We start from the raw sequence: 15,757 nt of genomic DNA, 5'->3' as shown, positions 1-15,757 counted from the left end.
GACCGGACAGTGACGAGAGCCCTTAAGTAAAAACAAATTAGGGGCATTTTGATCCCACCCAAGTAACGTTGTGGATTTTTTTTTCTTAATCTGTTAAGTGAATCCTGTTAGAGTTGGCACTTCAGTTCCCAGTTTCAAATCAGTCAAACAATGAATTCTCTTAAAAGGAGAGTAACTGAATTTAAAGAACCGTAGATAACTTTGTTGCTTTAATTCCCATCAAATAACTGTCGACGATTCTATATCCAAAGAAACAAAAAAGCTTTCGTTAAGTGTTTGCCTTTCGCGCGCTTTGTTTGCAATGACCTTAAAAGGGAAACAGTAATATGAATCAGAGGCAATGAAAGTGAGGCTGGCTATATTGAGTAAGAATAAGAAATTACCGGTCGGCACTTAATGTCAGAAGGTTCCCGCGCAATATTAAGGAAACGATATACCCAATGTCTAGCGCATCGATATGCGAGCTTCCGTGGCCGTTTTTCTTCTGGCCTGGATTGCTTTAGCAACCACGAACGAAGAAAGCGGAGAAGACGTCCACTTCACCAACTCTTGGGCAGTCCACATCGAAAATGATGACATCGATCTTGTAAACGATATTGCGAAAAAACACGGATTTGTGAATCAAGGACAGGTAGGTGAAATTCTCTAGAGCTCTGTGCAATATTCTGGAGCACGTGATTTTAAAATATAACGTAATTCATGTTGTAAACCAGGGCCAACTCTGCGAGAAATTTCAAACGCTTAGTTTGTTGTTTAGTCGAGGGCAGTGTTTCCGGCGACCGGTTGTTGTGTTATCAAAAAGAGGCAAGGTACCAGAAATCGTGTCACGTTTTAAGGATCAACAACCGTCAATGATAAACCTGCCATTAAAATAGATGGTGTTTTGTTTTCCTAGATAGGAAGTCTTCCGGGTTATTATCACTTTGTCAAACACTCTGTGGGGGAAAGATCGCGCAGAAGTTTGGACGAACATAGCGAAACATTGTTATCCGAGCCTAGGGTAAGATTTCCAGTGTCTGTGTCTTTTATCATTATTTGGTGTGTTGCTGGTGGATGTTGACTAGAAGACAATAAAACTAATTAATCGTAATATTCGCTTATAACACATCCCTCATTCTACACTGAAAAAAAAATCATATAGAGAAAGTTGCCAAGGGAAATGCTTTACAAAGTGAAAATGGTTTTCATAAATTTTTTGCCTGAGTAACGGCTCACTGAACCCAGGGTAACCAGCTTGAAGAGACGTGCTAATCATATGGAGCGTAACTTAACCCTCAATGAAGCAAAACAAAAATCCCAAGTTACATCTTCTAAAACACTAAGCAATAAACCATATAGAACCATGTGAGAGTACTGATAAAGAATTTTCATTTGAAATGTCACATCAGAAAAATTTGATCACAAACTCAAGAATCTTAGAACAACGACTAATAAATAGCACCATTGAAGAGGCTTCACTTGAATAGTCACACCATAGGATTTCATCCACACTCTACATACTAAATAGATAGTAGCATGTGAAAGTACTGCTGAAGAGGTTTGACTTGAATTGTTACACCATAGAATTTCATCCATAGACGCAAACGGTTAGAACTACACAAAAATGTTTTGGGACTGTGATCGTGTCGGTGTGATTGATTTACCGCTTCGTAACAGAATATTGGGATGAGAAATTTTAATTTCTTAAAAGTCCAGACGCAAAATTTTGGTCTGGTCTATAGAGTTAGGATTTGGAGAACTGCACGGCAACCAATCATTTCGATTAGTGCTCTCTTCCCGGGCCCTCGGATAAATAGTGATTATATCCTTAAGAAAAAGAAGAACGCACACCCTAGTAGGAATGCAGAGTGCTTCAGACAAGAATGAAATGCCAACTTTTAGCTAACCAATGAAAAATAAAACGACGACAGCTGACCGTAAGATTGATGGAGTGGCACTAATACAGAGCTCACGAAGGGCAGTTTCCCTGAAAAACTTTCGTCTGTGGGTGTAATAAGGGATATATATATATATATATATACAAACTTACAGGCATCTTAGGGCGCTTTCCATTTGTTTAGACTCGCCGGCCAGACCGGTCAAGTTGTAAAGAAATTTCCGCTATTAATCATGACTATCCAATCAGATCGGACTATTTATAAGTGATATGCTCAGCAGTGCAGGGTTTTGAGAAAAGAGTAATGTTTTACTTTTTGACTCAGTTTTGGTCCTGTCTTAAGTTAGCATTATACTCTTCACAGGTGAAATGGGTAGAACAGCAAAGGATTCTGGAACGAAGCAAGCGTGACGTCATTCCAGGAGAGGATGAACTGGTGGAGAGGGCGGTAGCAAGACTGCGACGGGACACCGCTGTTACAATACGCGATCCTTTCTACAAAGATCAGTGGTACCTAGTACGTACTGAATATTTCAAACATATACTTTTACAAATGAGCAAGTGCATCGAACTGGAATACAAAGATAGCGTGTTAACGGGAAAAGTCGCACATGATTCATCAACAAAAGACCTTTCTTAATTAAGTAACCATAGAGTTAAAACAGGCCCTCTATTAGAGAGAATTAACGAATGAGGGATTGACATCCCGATTGAAAGACTCTGTTTGAAGGTGACTTGACTGGATCAGTTTCCAGGGCCAATAACTTCCAAGTTCAAGCATAATCTACGTCGCCATTAGCAAAGATATTGGAAAATGAACACCACAGCGATATCATATAAGGAGAAAATATCTTTTATGAGCACTATTTTGCTGACATCAAAGTTACCAAAGCAATAAAATGACGATATGAAAAATAACAACCTTAAGTAGATCCGTGAAAAGACAGACTCCACAGTTGCTTGGAACAATTTGATCTTCGATGCTTGTAACAGCTTTGAGCTCCACAATTTTTTCAATTTTGTCGCGAGCTATCCAAGTTGAGACCTTTCTGACCTTAAAATCATGTTCTGTGTCACTGATCCATGAACCAAGATACTTGAAGTTCTCAACAGCCTCAATTACTTCGTCGTCACGTGTTTTGAGCCCAGCATCAACATGATGGTTAAAGAACATGTATACATGTATCTTTCGGTAGAGCTCTATATGCTGTTATGATAGGAAGCAAAAGGGAACCACAAAGCTTCCTTGACATGGTGTAGTAAAATCAGACGAGAAATAAAGAAACGAAGCATGAACAGTTACAGACAATCCAGTTGACCAGTCGGAAATCGAATCGAATTAATGTAGCCACCGTCAAGCGCGTGCACGCTCTTTATGCCACCGTGACTTCTGAAAGTGGCGTGAGTTTTTATTTTTGACCAATCACAAAGCGTATCAACGGCAAAGCAAAGCAACTACGATGTAGCTTTCAGCATTCAGTAGTGGACTGTTGTAGCTTTCCAGTAAGGGTTTCAATTGTGATAACTTTAACTGATTTTGAGAAAATTCTTCTCGTTATTTTTTCCTCAGCAAAACATCGGACAATCTTCTGGTCCCCGGGGAATTGATATCAACGTTTTACCAGTCTGGGCTCAAGGTTACTCCGGTAAAGGAGTAGTGGTCTCGGTCCTCGATGACGGTAAGTTATTTTAAATGAAATTTAAATAAAAATGTAAAATAAGTCTTACATAAATTGCATAGCGGTACAATGAGAACAAAAAAAGAAAACAACGGATGTTACGATGGAAAGCTACCGAGTTAACAGAACACTTAACTGAGTTGAACTTTTAATCATGAACAAAGAAGAAGGGCGTATAGTGTAAGTGTTTAGACAAACGTGGGACATTTAACTTTGGTAGCAAATTTAAATAGATAACTTTAACTTTAAAACCGTTGACATTTTCTCAATATTTTAGTGAAAAAACTTAACACGGGAAAATAAAGCTAGCTCTGGTAAAATGTTTTTTTTTTAAGTACACACAAACAGCGAAATATGCGTGTCGAGCCTGCTTCTTTTAACATTTTGATTTTTTTTGCACGCCCCGTTAACCTTAATGCTACATACTTATCTTGACAAAATGCAAACAAAGTTTCGAAAAGTTCACTTTGAGTTTTTTGTTCAGATAATGGCGCGAGACCGTGTTAAAAGGAAACCTATAATAGCTACTAAACAAGTAATAACAAAGATTAGGGTGTGTGGGCGAAATCGATCGAAGGTCAATACGCTCTTGCTCCAATGCTGTGCTTTGGGTAAGTTTCAAGCTTGAAGAAGATCAAAATGCGTGTTATCAGATTTAATAATAATAATAATAAATAATAATAAAATATTTATATAGCGCTTATACTTATAGAGGGTCCGAAGCGCTTGATCAGAGCAGATACGCTCTGTGCATCCCAATTATTCTTAGTGGAAGTCCACACGAAAGCTGACTAATGCGTCATAGCTCCTCTTGTCGCCCACAATAACCAAGGTTTTATATGAGTTTTCTTTTTTTTTTTTTCATTTCCAGGAGTTGATCACAGTCACCCAGACCTGAAAAACAACTACGTGAGTTTTTCCAACAACATTGAAACTTAAATATTTCACAAGCGTATTAGTTGAATTCAGATTTCCTAATGGTTTACACTCGAAAATAAAAATAAAGAACATCGCAAAAGTTTGAACCCTAGCTTAGCTGTCTCAAATAGCGTGAACGAGTCTCTTTGATTAGACTTGAGGCACTTTATAGCTATTCTGGCCTCAAAAGGCTTGGAAATGACCGTGAAACCCCTCATATAGACCAAGTTATACTTAAAGAATAAGGAGGTTTTGACACGGCATCACTTCGCTCTGTAATAGAAAGTTCGGTAATACAAATTCAGAGAGGATGTTTCGGCCTTAGGCAGTAATATTAGTATAGGTAATAGCATGATTTGTAGTGATATTTGGCATAAATACCACGAGGGATATTTTAAAATTGTTAAACGTAATTTTACGAGCCGTTAGGCGAGTGAAATTTGAGACAATTTTAAAACATCAGGAGTGGTATTTATGCCAAATATCACGTACAAATCATGGTATTATTTGTTTATACTACTACCCGCAAAAGGTTTGTTATTTTCCCATTTAGGTATTTCAAAATAAAGCTGAAATACCACTGCTCTAGGCCAATCAAATTGCAGAAATTTCTCATGTAGTAGTATAAACCCTTGAAATATGAACCCTTACCCAAACGAAGACATGGCTGGTTTGCCATTTGCAAACCGTTTCTAAAAAAACCCTTTAGAAAGTAAATGGAACACGACAAAGTTTTAGGGTTAGTTCCAGTGAAAAATTTCCCGGAGCAATAGAGCGTCTGAAAAGTATTCCTTTTCTCGCCGGACGGAATGTACAAACGGAAATTCTTGTTCCATTTCTTCAAACTCATCATTGATACCAGTTTCAGGTTTTCGCGGCTTTTTCTCATTTGCGCCATTACTACAATGAAATTTACCAGTCCTTGATCACCATCTGCCCACACCGCCAAGCTACCGGTTTACCTTAGTAAATGGTAAATAAGCAAAATTAAAAAAAACATTTTTTCACTTTTATCGGTGACAACATGCTACGTTGAAATTTATCGCGTCATGTTTTCAATCCATTGTCTATAGGATGCTGACGCAAGTTTTGACTTCAATGACTTTGATGGGGATCCAAGACCACGTGACGATAACCTGGAAAACTGGTAAAAAATACAGTGAAATGTAGGTTGTAAGAAATTTTCCGGAACTAATCTTACAATTGATTCCTGTTTGATTGACCTACCGTATGTTTCTGTAGTCATGGCACAAAGTGCGCAGGAGAGGTAGCAGCCCAAGCGGATAATGGCATCTGCGGAGTGGGGGTGTCTTTCAATGCAAGCATTGGAGGTGAAATCATTTTATATTTATGCATTACAAATCAAAGAGTGGTGTTTTATGCAAACTGCTTACATTCTCCTATTTTGCCGCTTTAAAAAAGATCATCGAGATCGAGCCATTACAGTAATGTGCCGCCATCCTAAGTTAAAAAATACCGAGGATCTGGATGTCACGATATATAGCGGAGAGAGAGATTTGATTCCCTTCCCCATGGTACACTGATTTGAAATTTCCGCTCCTTAGGCCATCCCAACAAAATGGTTCGTTTCCCATCGCCCAGTCTCTTGTGATGGTGGGTCGAAGGGGTCTGAAGGGGTCTGGGTTCCAGAGAAGGCAGGGCTGTTAAGTAAGAAAGCCTGGTTACAAAGTCAACCCGAAAACGTGGTCTTTTTTACTATCAAATGTCTAAACAGCCTTTAAAAAACGTAGTATCGATGTTAATTAAAGACAAAGACATCACATCATATAAATTGTTGTTAATAAAAGAAGATCGTGTGTTTGTAAATTAAAGTACTTGCTTCTTTGACTAGTGAGTCTAGAATTTTTTTTTACTTTTCGAAACAATGGGTCGGTCGGGCGATGGGAAACAAAACATTTTCTTGGAATGGCCTTACAATGAGCACTCGATCTCGGTACGCAAAAATAGGTGGCTATAACTAGTCTAGTCTACGTCTTGAAGACAGTCAGATTTTTTTCCTTTAAACTTACTTGTATACCCTTATAGCGTCCGTTTTTCAAGAAAAATCATTCATGACTTCAACTTCAGCACGGTCGCACACTAGCTTAAAAGCCCTTAAGTTTAAGTCACATGACTTCATAAAATAACCAATTAAAACGCAAGAAACTCTGGTTAGATTCTCCGCGTAATAGAAATTAGAATTTTCTCTCAATCAGCAGAAACCTGCTCAAACTTTTGCCCTAATAATGATAATTTTTAATCTGCAATGAATTCTTTTAAAAGGTATTCGTATGTTAGATGGCAAAGCTACCGACACAATTGAGGGGAGTTCCCTAAGCTATCGCGCCGACTACATCGACATCTATAGCTGCTGTTGGGGCCCAAAAGATGATGGAACGAGATTTGGAAAACCTGGTTACTTGGCTGGCAAAGCGCTTCAAATTGGTGCTGAGCGGGTAATAATACAATTTTGTGCCATATTCTTGACTTTTGACTGAGATAAACTGCATGGTGTGTAGTCTGAAACAGATGTCATCCGTCCCTTCGCCCTCCCCCCCCCCCTCCCCCCACCTCTTCAACGGGCGGCAAGGGAGTGGCGCGAGGAGATGGGCGACATTTCAGGCTACATAGTGTCTTTTCCGTATCTCACTTTAGCGAGGCAGAAAAATTTGGTTTATTTTCCCATAGGTACGGTTTTGAAGTTACTGCGTGTTACTGAGACTTAACCCCTTTATCCTCTCTTGGACATAAATGATATAAGAACTAATGAAGTTCTCTTCGCTCTTGTCTTTCCCTCGCCTATGTTCTCTGAATTTCCTAGAGCTAGTTTAGTGCATGAAATAAACCAAAGTGATTGCACAAGGGCCATTTTTTACGGTTGCAATTTTGATATGAAAATTACCCTTTTGCCGTGGTGATTCACTTTGACGCAGGAATCAGTGTCGCTTGAAATGTCAGCTTTTCATCATTGCTGTGATGGTCTGTTGTGTCGCATTGCCAGCCTTGCAATAAGTTTGCGTTAATTTACGTTACGAGCATCTCATGATCCAGCAGAGTTTATTAATTCTCTGTTGTGTGTATTTTGTAGCTAAAATCTGTCCTCAAACGAGAACTTCTTTCATCTCTTAAGAATAATAATTTGGCTGGGAAACAAACAAATTCTAGATCAAACTAGGGTGAACGCCACATACATGTGTTAACCTGAGAACAATAAAGCGTTTTATATTATTTTGGAGTATTATGACATTCGCTGAAGACCTCCAAATTGCCGGGAAAGGTAGATCGCCTTGTTTACCAAATTCAGCATTCCAGCATTACAAAACTGAAAAGAAGATCTTTAGATCCGTTTTGCACCATTGTTTATTTCCTGGTTCAACAACTCATTCAAAATCATCGCAAACTAAGAAAACGTGCTGAGTACCCTTTATTTTTCTCCAGGGTCGTGGAGGTAAAGGTAACATTTATGTGTGGGCAACTGGCAATGGAGGACTAACAGATGACGACTGTAACTGCGATGGATACACTACCAGTATATACACCATATCAATTGGCGCCATTAGTGACCATGGTCTTTCTACGTATTATACAGAGACATGCGCATCCACCTTGGCCGTCACATTCTCTGGAGGATCACATAGAGAGACAGTAGAGAACAAAGTTGTAAGTTCTTTAGGTTTTCAATTCACCGTTGGCAATGATCTAGCAGAGTTTTTTCTCTCAGTCGTGTTTATCCCCGTAATAACACATTACAGAGTAACTAACTGTTAATACATTTATCCATTACAAAATAAAATCGCCCGATGTTTGCAAGTGATGACCATGTAAAACCTCTCTCGTACCCAGACGTCTCTGGCTAAAAATTTGCGCGAAAAGGAAGGCAGGAAGGAAAAGATGTTCCTCAATAAAATTCGTCGAAAGGCCCTTGGACACGTTTTGAAGTTTACACAACGTAGTATTCCTTACCATTTTGGTTTCGAGAACTGACTATAGTGATTTGGGCTGAGCATTGACTCGAAAAGGTTAGCTTCTATTTAGGGTTAGAGTTGTTTAAATCAAACCAATCCACGACGGGTAATCCTCAGTGGCGTAGTGGTGTAGGTGATGGACTGCAGACACTACGCTCCAGGTTCGATTCTTACTTGCGGTGGTTAGCTCGAAAGCTAAGCTCCTCTGACCACCGTACACTTCTAACCAAGCCATTATTTTTTTTCCTTCTTCTTCTCCTTTATAAGTGTATTCCTACCTTACTATATATATTGTATTGAACACCAACATGGCCGCCTTACCACGTGGTTGCAAACCAAGAATAACAAATTTTGCATAACACCAAAAAGAAAACAAGATCGGTATTCATAACTCAAGGCTGGACTGAAGCAAGCATCATAACATAGCCGCTATTTGTCATTTAATGTTCTGGAGATTTTATTTGCTCCATTTGCGCTATTTGACGTCTGTTCTGTTTTAGGTGACCACGGATCTACATCACAAATGCACTGAAGTCTTCAAAGGCACATCTTCCGCAGCCCCACTGGCTGCAGGAATGCTGGCTCTTGTACTAGAAGCGAAGTACGTACATATCGTCAAAATACCGTAATCAAAATAATGATTTACTTGATCTTCTGAGGCCATATAGACTGGTCAACAGTTTTTATGAACTAGCTGGCATTTTACCTTAAGGCCCCCAAGTCAACGCAAATTTAAATGTATTTGTATTGATATAAACTTGGCTAATTTCATAACGACGTTATTTTGCTACTACGACCAGAATCCTTCAGAATACGTTCCTGTGCGGAAATTATGGTTTTTGTTATTCTAACCTTGCTGTGATTACCAAATTGTGGTATAATTAGAAAAAAAGAAAAAGGATTCTTGTCATAGTAGTAAAATGACACTATCGTGCAAATGGCCTTCGGTCTCCTTTTGGCACGGCATTCAATTTGATTTCAAGTCAGATTTTATCAGCTGCTTGCGATTTCTTATCGTGTTATTACTCTTACCACCAGTAAGTGGCTGGACTAACAGTAATCATCTTACTAGAGCTAAATGAAGTGTGAGGAATATATCTACTCTACTGCAACGTCTATGTGCTGTTTTTTTTTTCTGTTTTTTTTTTGCAACGTCTTCGCTAGTCATTACCAAGCGGAAAATATGCTGTTTTTTTTAGTCCTAGGTTAACCTGGCGTGACGTGCAGCACGTCATCGTAGAGTCGTCGCAGGTGACAAGTCCGCTGGATGAGGGATGGAAGACCAACGGCGCAGGTAAACGGTACAACCACAAGTTTGGTTTTGGAAGGTTAGACGTTAGCAAAATGGTAAACAAGGCTCTTACATGGAAGAACGTGGAGAAACAAAAAATATGTCATGGAGCTGAGCACAGTAAAAAAAGGTTTGTGAAAACTAATGTGACATTCCCTTGTTCAGTCCCATGATTGTAATTTGCAATTAGTATTCTTCCATGAGTTGACCCTCATTTAAAATGTGTATTTCCGCAGTTCACTTCATCTTCATGTTTCATTCCTCAGTTTCACGGGTTAAGATGGACTCAACAAATTTGTATGGGTCTTCATAGCTCAAATGGAGTGCACTTCAGCGCTAACGCCGAGACCGCTGCGACGATCATATCTTCATTTAAAATTTGGATTTCCGCAGTTCACATCATCATCAAAAATATAATTGTTGCTCACTAGCAATAGGTTTAGCTCATGTGAACGACGACGTTTTACCCGAGCCTTTGAGAGCATGCGCATAAATAACTAGAAGTAATATCCTGAATGCAAGTTAACGCTAAGTCATGAGTCAACCTTTCATTGAATCTCATCGTCTAATCCTCATCGAACACATACATCTGTGTGTTTATTTTAAACGATCTACTTTAACAGGTACATTCCATCATCTGGGAGTCTGATTCTATCAGCAAACACCTCAGCATGTTCAGGCACGTCCTCAGAAATACGAAGGGTAGAACACGTGCAGCTAAACGTTACATTGCAACACCGTCACCGAGGGGATTTAAGCATTACCCTCATCTCACCATCCGGGACAAGAAGCCAGCTTTTGACTACCAGGCGGAATGACCACTCGGCCAGAGGAATCAAGGTAGCTAAAAAATAAAAATAATAATAATAATAATTCTGTTACTTACCCTCGGCAGTATTTTAGCACTTATGCTAGTGGGGCCGAGCAAATGCCTGAAACAAACAATTCAAATTGAACTTAACAGGGTTAAGAATCCCAACTGGCCGGAGGCGAACCAGTTGGCTATTTACAAGCGTGACCGAGGATTTGAAGTCGGGACTACCGTGAACAAATCCAGCAAGCGGTGGGCGGGACTTGAACTCGGGACCTGCAAATTGCAATTCCAGCGTTCTAACCACTCGGCCATGCTGCCTTCTATATCAGTTGAATACTCTTCAGACCTATTTTCTGACGTATCATATTGGTAACACAACCTTTGTTTTAAAAAGTATATGAGATGATGAAAAATACTTTTTTGGTCGCCCTGTTATAATAGACAATGATCTTACAATAATTTAATAATTTTTGAAATCACACTCGTTTTGATCGTTCCACTACAGTAGCAGGTAGAAAAGTGTGTTTTACGTTTCTTATCAATTTATGTCGCTCGTGCTTTTTTGAAACTTTTGTTAACAAAATTCTTTGCTGACCTAGAATTGAATATGATCCATGGTTGAAATTACCACATGTGACTACATATCCAAAACACGACAATTTTTCAACTAAAGCCCCTTAATTAAAACTTCTCGTAAGCGACTAGAGTTTGGGGGCCGTGACGATTTTATAACTTTCCACTGTGATTAATAACTTCTGTCAAGCGAACATTTAACACATGGTCTGATCTTGAAGTCCGCAGTACGCCACGTTCACTGACATGGCACTAAACTCAGTCGTAACTTAGAAATTGTATGAAGTAATTCCTCTTCGGCAGATAATTAACACCTGAACTACTGGACGACGTTGAGCAAAATCTCGTGCTTTGTCAGTGGTGAGCAGATCGGTTATATCAATTATAGAAAAGGTCAGCGAAGCGAGCTGCCATTTTCAAACAGGAGCGATTGCAAGAAAGAGAAAAGCGTGGTTTCATTAACGCATGAGCAGAATATTATTTGCAGCCAAATACAGTTGGACGACATTGCGCATGAGCAGACCATTATTTGTGGGAATTATTTCCAGATCACATGATGGGCTCTCGGCCAATGAAAAGGAAGAAAAATTTGCATCAACTGATAAGTACATCTATTAGACCTGTATGTTCCTAAAAGAGACCCCCCTGCAATTCGACTATCATAAGGGACCACCTCCCAACAGCTGCTTCTTAACCTTGGTATTTTGGATAGTCTCTGAGAGAATATTCGACTGTCAAGTATTTCAATGCTATATTATTAAACTAAAAACTGGCTTTCTTCACATTTTCAGAATTGGCTTTTTATGACTGTACATTGCTGGGGTGAAGATCCTAGAGGACCGTGGACTGTAATTGTTACTGACAATGACAATAATAACCGTCAACATTATCTGGAGAAGCACACACAAGCAGACGAGGAAGATGTAACCAGAGTATTAATGGACGAGACAGAAGAACATCGGCTAAGGGGAGAATCTCAGCGGGAGGCCATAAATGGTCATGCGCAGGATCATGTCTTGAAAACGATGGAAGACACCGCTGAGAAGATTTTCAACGGACCTGGATTTTCGAAGTACCTCCAGAGAAAGAAATCTCAGCATGAAAGTAATAAACTTCCAGCGATAAAAATAAAACAGAATGGGTTGGTAAGACATCATAAAAAGAAAAAAGAAATTCATTCGGCCAGTTTGAAGAACCATTATTGGAAAAATAGACTAAGTAACATCAGAAAAGTGGGTAAAGCAAAGCAAAATAGTGCAGTTGTGTCGAGGAAAAAAACTCCTAAAAATTCAATGTCAATCAAACATTACAAACACTGGTCGAAAAAGAGGAAACCTGCAAGGAAAACAGTGAAACATGAAAAGTCAAACGTCACTTTAAGGGAAAAACTTCAGGATGGTAAGACGGTTATGACAAGTCAACAAAATTCAGAAGAAAAACAGAACGCGGCTTCAGCTGTGGTCCCTTTTCTCGTCAAGACTTTGAGCAAATCAAATGCCTCAATGTTAAAGGTGATGAACACATCTGAGAATGCAAAGGTTCTTGATCTTATCACAAAGCTAGTATTAGAAATTCAGAAAAATCCATTAGTGACTAAAATTGCTATGGAAGCATTGAAAAATCCTTCTATTGGTGAACTATTTGGAATTGATCCTTCTCAAAAACTAGCCGAAACATTCCACGAAAGTTTATCATCAAGAAGGGATGGGAAACAAATCAAAGGATTTAAGAACTCGACAAGCGCACTTAGGTTGTCTTTAAACAATGGTAATCAGATTGACACACGGAAAGCAAAATTAGACAAAATTCTCAATGGCGCAAAAAAAGAAAGCAGTTACACAAGTCCAAATGAAAAGCCGGAATATTTCGAATCCAGCAGAGCTAAGAGTCCAATCAAACCCGGAAAAATTCAGTTTTTTAAAATACTAAAAAAAACTGGAGAAAAAGTCGCTAGTGGCGGTGAAAACTCAGGAAGTGGAGGTTTTATCGACTCTGGAAGTGGAGAAAACCTTCAAGGAAGCGGATCTGGAAATGTCAAAGGCTGGCATTTAGAGAATTCACAACTGTTGGAAAGTAGAAAAACAAAAATAGAAGATGCTTCCGGGTTGTTTGGCTCTGGTGAAACAGCTAGAGAAATATCAGAGGTGTCTGAAAAGGAGGAAAATTTATCTTCAGAAACTGGCGGAGATGAAGGCGACAACCAATACGAAGATGGAGATGGGGAAAATTTCTTTGAAAATATGAAAAAGGCTTTTGAAAGTGAAGAGGAAGGTGATTTAGGTCCAGAATTTGGACTTAGTTCGGATAGCGTCAATGAATATTACACAGGTCTTTGCAGAAACATCTCAGCTTTTCCAAAAAATGGTTCATCTATCACTCGAAGACTTCATTGCTCAGAAAATCATACGCGCAACACTGAAAGAGACCAGGAGGACAAAACGTTAGCACATTATCTTGCAGTTGACAAGTTAAAGTCAACTTCAGGGGGCACTGTTTTGGAAAGCTTTGAAGATCAAGATGACAGTTCTTTGCAATCATCGTCTCTTAGAGAAGATAAAAATCCAAACGGTGATCAGCAGGAGTATGCGGACTCTAGATATAGTGGCAAAGATTTAGAGGTCCTTCAGAAAGCTTTGGAAGAACAGTTGTCTCGTTTATCCAAGGATCCGGAATCTAAAAAATCAAACGCAGATTTTTTAGCCCGTGTTCGGGACGATATCAATCATGCTGATATAAATGACTTAGAGCTTTTAGAAGCTCAGATCGCAGATGGAAAGACTGATATTTCTAGAGTTGCCAGGAGCCTTTCTCCAGAAGATGAAGATATTGATGTGGAGGACTATTCGGACACTCCACTGGCATCATATCCAGAAATTACTGAAATCAGTGAAGATAAGGACGAGTTAGAACGGAGTAGAATATCGCGTCAATTTCAGAAACATAAGTCGTCTCAAACGTACTATGTGGACCCGGAGAAATATGGAAAGGACAATTCGGGCATACTAGAGTCTTGGACGTTAATCCTGTATGGAACTAAATAGCATTACGGTTTTGTGTTAGTTAGCTTTTGTATGGTTGCTGAAACATCTGCTTATCAGACAGATCAGAGATCAGTCTCAAGGATTGTGTTTATCCAAGCAGTTAATCAACTTTGTTTCTTTCAAAGAACAGGACCAGCGTAAAATTTGCTTAGGGGAAAGAAAGGCGCAACAAACAATTCCACCGAAAACAAGTTGAGTCCTTTCTTTCCGCGCGAGTAATCGTCGCAGTAGTGGTGAGTGTTGTTATGGTTATGACGCCCTCCACACATGAAGAATATCTTTCATATTGTAAAGAAATTTTAGGGTTATCTCTACTAAACATGTACAGTTCTGAAGCAAAAAAACATTGCAAATAGGAGTATAGTGATCAGATCGTACACTAAAATTCCATTGTACCAATTTTTTACCTAAGGCTCGTAGGGCCTGAATGTGATAAAGTAAGTACCCACGTAAAGAAGAACCTGTGGATAATGAACGGCACGTCTAGGTTTTAACATGTTGCCTAAAATCAGGGCTTTTATTATAATTTTCACGACAGTCCCGTTTTTAAGGGGGCTCTCATTGATTTCATAATTTTTTCTATGGTAAATATTTAGGAGAAAATGGATTAAAATGTTCAAGGTATTTAATGAAATTTAATTGATCTGTCCCGACTTACGCCCATTTTTTTTCTTTTTCATTCTTTCATCGTCATGTTCTAGGCTTTTAACGAACTAACTCAATAACCTACTCCCAGCTGGCTCAGTGTAGCTTATTCACGGTACCCGCTATCTTTTGTACACGCTTTAAATGTCAACTGGTACTTCCGGGGACAAACAAGAGATAACATTTGCCGATACGGGTACACAATCGCGGTCGAGTTTGAGTAGTAAGGAGCTTTAGCATCTACGACCGCGGTGGCAGCAAAAACGTTGCCCTTAACCTGAATTCACCTTTTTTTCAAACTAAGTCTCGTTTATTCCAAATCGCTGAAAATGTCAAATGTAGTTCCCTGGAGTTGATTTCTTGAGGACCGCACTCAAGTTTAGAAAGAGAAAGAAAATTCGTCGTCTCTTGTTTACGTCCTCCATAAAACGAAAAATTAGGCATTTTCACGTTGTAGTCGTGCAGCAACGGCAAAGAAATGTACAAAAAAGAGTGATGCACGAGCAAAGTTGTTTTTTTGCTATGTAAGGCTACCACTTTTTTGACGTTCTCGTTGCCGTCGCGGTCGTCGTTTCTAAAGCTCCCTACTCTGTTCGGTCCTGCAAAATGTTTGAACAGTTCGAGTTTTGACAAGTTTTACACCATAACAGCTTCCTGTGAGGACATCTACGGTCGCTACTACATCCAAAAAAAGATAGCAAAGATAACTTCTCCTCATAATATTTCTATTGTCGTCTTAAGGAGAAAAATTTCTTTCTTTTCTGTTGTCTAGAGCAAACTCGACCGCCTTTCCTTGTATCGGCTGATTTCATCACTTGTTTGCCCCCTAAGAAACCACGTGACATTGCTTTTATCCCGTAAGTCTTTAATAACCGCGTGCGAAGATGGCGGGTATCGTGAATGAGGTCTATTGGTAGAGCGCTGCACCGGGTTCGAATCCCGTAAAAAACCTGAA

General features: G+C 39.3%; 1 protein-coding gene across 1 annotated transcript; it reads left to right on the top strand.

Moving 5' to 3' along the window:
- The first annotated feature begins 227 nt into the window (after window positions 1-227).
- LOC140949955 (uncharacterized) lies at window positions 228-14,781 on the top strand. The gene is made up of 13 exons (XM_073399110.1): window positions 228-631; window positions 896-1,000; window positions 2,241-2,393; window positions 3,447-3,555; window positions 4,427-4,464; window positions 5,547-5,620; window positions 5,716-5,804; window positions 6,757-6,929; window positions 7,912-8,133; window positions 8,939-9,039; window positions 9,638-9,859; window positions 10,353-10,569; window positions 11,908-14,781. Exons 1-13 carry the CDS (start codon window positions 458-460, stop codon window positions 14,155-14,157), a joined length of 3,927 nt encoding a protein of 1,308 aa, XP_073255211.1. The 5' UTR covers window positions 228-457; the 3' UTR covers window positions 14,158-14,781.
- The last annotated feature ends 976 nt before the right edge of the window (window positions 14,782-15,757 follow it).

The sequence above is a fragment of the Porites lutea genome, chromosome 1 (genome assembly GCF_958299795.1).
Source record: "Porites lutea chromosome 1, jaPorLute2.1, whole genome shotgun sequence".
NCBI classification, from domain to species: Eukaryota; Metazoa; Cnidaria; class Anthozoa; order Scleractinia; family Poritidae; genus Porites; species Porites lutea.
This window is presented reverse-complemented; position numbering and strand designations above follow the sequence as displayed.

Coding starts and splice junctions, on each gene's coding strand:
- LOC140949955 (XM_073399110.1), top strand. CDS start 458: ATGCGAGCTTCCGTGGCCGTTTTTCTTCTGGCCTGGATTGCTTTAGCA. Junction 1,001..2,240: donor CATTGTTATCCGAGCCTAGG/GTAAGATTTCCA, acceptor TACTCTTCACAG/GTGAAATGGGTAGAACAGCA. Junction 3,556..4,426: donor GGTCTCGGTCCTCGATGACG/GTAAGTTATTTT, acceptor TTTCATTTCCAG/GAGTTGATCACAGTCACCCA.